General features: G+C 25.0%; 1 protein-coding gene across 1 annotated transcript in view; it reads right to left on the minus strand.

Moving 5' to 3' along the window:
* Positions 1-6,088, minus strand: part of LOC117182175 (probable ATP-dependent RNA helicase DDX28) — a 33,402-nt gene that overhangs the window by 9,579 nt on the left and 17,735 nt on the right. Inside the window, exon 6 of the mRNA XM_033375225.1 lies at positions 3,954-4,345. Within this exon, the coding sequence (XP_033231116.1) occupies positions 3,954-4,345 (392 nt within the window). The remainder of the gene's footprint in view (positions 1-3,953; positions 4,346-6,088) is intronic.

The following is a 6,088-nucleotide window of genomic DNA, read 5'->3' on the forward strand; positions in this document are numbered from 1 at the left end:
TTAAAGTGACTTACAAAATATCAAAGGAATTCCAAAAAATGTAAAAGAATTTAGGGTAAATTAATACAAATTTAGGGGGAATTAAAAAAAAATTCAAATCTCGTCAAATCTTTGAAAAGCCTACTAATTTCTTACCAAAAGAGTGACTAATAACTACAAAATAATTCAAAATAATTAAAATGAATTGGAAGATTGAATGTAAAAGATTGAAAAAATCCATTTATTTAAGAAAAATTTGAGTGAATTTTGAAGAATTTAAGAGAAATGAGAAGAGTTCGATGATTTTCATAAAAAATCAAACTGAATTTAAAAAGAAATCAAATGAATTTAAAATAAGTAAAAAATATGCAAAAAAATGGTAAAGAATTCAGACTAAATTAATAAAAATTAGGGTGAATTCCAAAAACTTCAAATCACTTCAACTCTTTGAAAGCCCTACTAATTTCTAATGAAAAAAGTGACTAATGAATAGAAAATAATTTAAAAGGATTTAAATTAATTGGAAAAATTGAAGAAAAAAACTCGAGGAAATTAATTTATGTCAGTAAAATTTGAGTGAATTTAGAAGAATTAAACAAAAATTATAACAATTCGATGAAATTCATTAAAAATCAAGCTGAATTTAAAAAACAATCAAGTAAATGGAAAACAATTCAAAAATAAAAAAAAAATTTTTGGAATTCAGTAAGTTTGAAATGAGTTCAGAAAAACTAAAAGGGCATTTAAAGGAATTTGATGAACTGCGCACAAATTTAAGGTGAGTTTACAACACTCTCAAGATGAATTAAAAATTTTTTTTCAAATCAATTGATTAGAGTAAAATTGGTTGAATTTAGAAGAATTTAAAAGAATTCGGGATGAATTAATAAGAATTCAGGGCGAATTCCAAAAATAATGCAAAAAATAACCTAAAATATTTCAAATCCCTTAAAATAATTTGAAATCTCTTTAAATTTATTGCGACTAATTATATAACAAAGTTTTAATTTTTTTAAATCCATTAAATTAAGTAAAATTCAGTAAATTTGTAAAAATCAAGTGAACTGAAAAAATAAAAAAAAAAATCCAAAGAATATAAAAGAATTCAGGATCAATTCCAAAAAATAATCAAAAATTTCTTCAATATTTTTGAAATCCTACAAATTCTCCCACTTCTTGTAAATAAATTCTTCGAAATCCACTAAAATATGATAAAATCCCGTTAAATTCAATGATATTTCCTGAAATCCTGAAAAATCATTTTAAAATACATTAAGAGCATGGATATTCAGAACTTCTAAAAAACAATTTAAAAATAAATAACAAATATACAAATGAATAAAAAAATGCCAAAAATATATATTATTATCAAATTATACAATGTTCCAAATTTCAAATAACAACAAGATCTTTAATTCACAAAAATAAAAATCCCGAATTAAAAAATATTCGAAGCTAAAATTCGCCAACTTCAGAACCGACTTGTAAAATAAACGAATTATTAAATTCCCACAAATATTTCAATTCTCGAAATTTAGAACTGCTGAAAATAGTTAATTGATTATTCATTTATGAGCTATTAATATAATTATAAACAAGGCAAACAATTTAATTAAACATTAATTAATAATTAATTATTTTCGGCACATTTTAAATGTCGTCAAACTTAAATTTCAGGAATAAAAATGTTTATGGTAATTTAACAATTCATTTATTTTATAATTTGGCAATTTTTTTTCTTGCTAATTTATGATTTTTTTTTCATTCTTTCATTGTTTTGTGTTAGTCCCGGATATTCAAACACTTTTAAATATAGTGATGAAGAACTAATTTTTTTTATATTGCCGTTTCAAAATATAATGCTACCATTTAATAAATATAATTATTATATCTAAAGATAATAACGAAGGAATATGATAAATCTTAAAATATGCATTTCTATTACAATGAAATAAAGAACTCTTAAATGTGATATTTTTTAATCAATTAGACTTTGTAACGAAGCTAAAATATTTTAAAATTTGTATCTTAAATTTCAAAGAAAGACCACTAACGAATATTTTTTTATCTTTGACAACACTCAAATTAATCGAAAATTATTTTTCGAAGTAATATAACAAATCTATGTTGAAATTAAATTCTGAGAATTGAAAAGAAGAAAATAAGTATTAACACCTTGTTTTCAAATATTTCAGGCTTGTCAAAAAAGATTCTAGAAAATTTTAAAGAATTTTTTTTTATAATATAGGATTTTACGAAATATTATGAAAAATTCAAATGCTTTTAAAAGATGTTTGGAACTTTTAGAAGTTGGGAAGGAATCAAGAAAATATTTGATACATTTTCGAAAATATTTCCGAGTTTTCAAATATTTGTAATCTATTTAAAATCTCTTGAATTCCTGAAAATATTTCTAACTGACATAAATTTTTCTCAAAATTTACACATAACATTCCAAATTTTAAAAAAATTACTTAAAAATCTTCTAAATTTTCCCAGAAATTTTAAGAAAATTTGTTTATTTTCTTGAAAACTTTCAAAATTCTTTTAAATTCTACTAAATATTTCATGATTTTACACAATTTTTGTTCGTTTTTATTTTGCAATTTTACCAAATTGAAGCATTTTGCTTTAAAATTTTCTAAACTATTTTTAGAAATTTTAGGAAATTGTTATGTTTAAAAACCTTTTTCAATTTTCTCTTAAAGTTGATTTTTCAAAATAAAAAATTATTGAAAATTTGCACACTCTTTTTTTTAATCTTGGGAGACCTTCTAATTTCTCAAAATTATTTAAATTTTTCCTTCATTTTTGATTTATTCTGCAAAATTAAAAAAATTGCCTGAAAATCTTTGTGATTCTTCTTTGACTATTCTTGAAATCTTTTAAAATCATTTGAAATAATCTCTTCGAATTAATTTTTCGAAATAAAAAATTATTTTAATTTTTCTTAGGAACCTGAAAAAATGTCTTTCATTTTCGTGAAATTTTACAAAATTCTTTAAAAATCTTTACAAGTTTTAATTATTTTTGAATCGTTTCAAAACTTGTTAATATCTCTTAAACTTACTCAAATTTTTTCTAAAATTATGTAATATGGCCAAATTGCGAAATATTGCTTTAAAATCTTTCATACTTTTTAAAGATTTTAGGAAATAAATCCAAATTTGTTGTGAACTTTTTTCGATTTTCTCTTAAAATTCCTTACAAAACAATCATTTAAAAATTTCCCACGAATTTTGATAACTTTTTTTCACACCCTGTCAAAATTCAGTTCATCAAATCTTTAAGACTTAAAATTATTCTTTGAAAATAAAACCGAAAGCATTTCTCCCCAGATCTTTCATAATTATTAAAAAGCTTTTAACTCTTCTATTCAGGGTCTTCGGGTGTTCTCTGAGTTCACTTTTATAACCTGATTTTCATACTGGAGCGATAATTAATGGAAATGATTCGATAAAAAAAAAACAGAAAAATATTATTGGAAAAATCCACCGTGTCATTTTCACAATAATTACATAAATAAACCGTTTTCTTGATATTTTTTCAAGAGTTTGTAACGGCTCAATATGAAAAAAAAAACATACAGCAGTCAAAACAACTAGAACAAAGTTACTACTAGCGCCGCCACATGGTCGTTTTCAACTCTCGGTGACAGGAGGCTGATTCCAACGTTTTAAAATCCCTTCAAATTAATGAAATTAATAAAAAAAAATCTTTTGCATCTTTTGAAATTCCCTAAATTATTTCCAATTAAAATCTCTTAAAAAATCCTTAAAAGTTTTAAAAATACCCTAAAATTTTTAAAACCCCTTCAAATTACTGAAATCAATTAATAATGTCTCGGAATATTTAAAAATACCCGAAAATATTTCAAAAGAAGTAAAGAGTGATTTAATGTGATCTTTTAATGTAAAAAAGTGACTAAATAGTGATTTTAGAAAACAAGTGACTAATAAAGAATGAAAAAATACCTATGGATGTATTCTACTGTTTGTAGGGGAAAATCGTAATTAATAACATCTCTGGCGATTATGGTGTCCAATCCTCTCGATCCTGCATCGGTTGTACAAAGAACATTGTATCTTCCAGTTTGGAATTCCTCGAATTTACCCTTTCTTCGGAAAATCGACATCTGCCCGTTAAGATGAATATTCCTCACATTAAATTCGTGAAGCAACATGCTCACATAATCACAAGTCACACTATCGTTGCTGAATATAATAATGGGGCATTTATTTGCAGCTTTTTTCTTAATCAATTTTAGTAAAGCCATTGGTTTCTGTTGGGGACCAAGTCTTAAAAATTTCTGTGGCACGTAAATACGATGCAACTTGTTCGTAGTTACTTCCTCCAACGAGGAGGGCTGAAAGAAAAATAATTCCAATTCATTTGATAAAATCATCATGTGGAGAGAAATTTTAGGATAATAAACAGTAGTGGAATACAGGCCTCACAGTCGCTATGGGAAAAAATATAAGGACCAAAAGGTACTTTTTGTCACGCTCTTATGGTACTTTTTTCGCGCTCAAATGGTAACAAATTCAGGATAAATTTAGAAAATTTCGGAACAGTTCAATTTACATTCAAAAGAATTCAAATGAATTGGAAAAAATTTACAGGAATTTAAGATCAAAGAGAAGAATTTAATGAAATTCATGAAAATTCAAGGTGAATTTGAAAAATAAATCAAATGAATTTAAAACAATTAAAAAAAAACTTAATTAAATTCAGTAACTTTGAAATAAGCTTAGAAAAATTCAAGGGAATTCAAAGAATTTGATGTTATGCCTAAGGATTCAAGGTGAGTTTAATAGAATTCAGGATCAATTAAATAAAAATTTAAAAAAAGCACTGAACTGAGTAGAATTAAGTGAATTTAGAAGGATTCAAGTAAAAGAAAGATTCAAGCTGAAATTTTCTAGCATTATTCTCAGAAAATATCATTTAAAATAATTTAAAATGGTTTGAACAATCATTATTGTTAACGTGGTTGAAGTATTACCTCCGTCTAATTGAACATTAGACAAAACACGAATTTTCATTTTAAAAAACGCAAAAAAAATATAATTAGTGCCAAAATCGTGAAAACCCCATTTCTTTGTTTATGGGGTTTTTTGGGACCCTATCAAACAGACTAATGGGGGCGATATTTGAAAAGTGACATTTTTTTCGCATTCTATGGCTAATTGTAAAGAGAAATATTGAGTTCCAACTCGATTAAGCTAATATTGAGTATTCTGAGTAAATTTTACAAAAACGCATTTCTTTCTTACGGGTAATACGTGTCATTTTTTGCAAAATGAAAAAAATGCATTTATTTTTCTGTGGATTCGAACTTATTTCCGGCCGGTATTCATAAAAATTTTAGAGAAAAAATTGTTGGACCACCCTACTATTCGCCGTGAGCCGCCGATTGGAGGGGATAGACGAAACGATGCCAGCGCGCGGGGTGGCGAGTAATGAGTTTAGCGTCTTTGTAACTCTGAACATTTATTTAAAAACAAAAATTAAAAATGTACCAGTTTGTCAAAAATTGGTTTTCTAAATTGCCAAGTTTTTTAGCAAATCGGCTACTAAATTTTAAATTGCAAATTTTACATCAAAATTTTATTATTTTACTTAAAAATGAAAGATTTTCAAAGTCAAAACAATTAAAATAGCGAAGTTGAAAGTTCTTATCTCTTTGGCATTTTGATGAATCAAGGCTTTCTATTTAAAAATATCCAGTTTTAAACATTTGAGTTATATTTGCTCGTTTTATATGCACAGTCAAATATCACTACTAATTAATTAAATAATTATTCTTTTTTCTAATAAATAAATTTTTTATTTTAATGGTTTGAAAATGAAATATTTGAGACTGAAACTCTATTTGAATAAAATTTGAGATTGAATCATTTAGACGCTTACATTTTTTGAACGGTTTCAGAGTCGTCTTGGAAAACTAGTAATTAGTGAGAACTGCATTTTAAAAAACTATGCTTAAAAATGGAAATTTTTTTTGCTGGAAGATTTATAATTTAAGAAGGTGACAATTGTACTTTAAACAAGCTCCAATATAACTTATTTTTATTATTGTGTATTTCTTTGAAATACATTTTTTTTT

This window comes from Belonocnema kinseyi, chromosome 10 (assembly GCF_010883055.1).
Source record: "Belonocnema kinseyi isolate 2016_QV_RU_SX_M_011 chromosome 10, B_treatae_v1, whole genome shotgun sequence".
NCBI lineage: Eukaryota > Metazoa > Arthropoda > Insecta > Hymenoptera > Cynipidae > Belonocnema > Belonocnema kinseyi.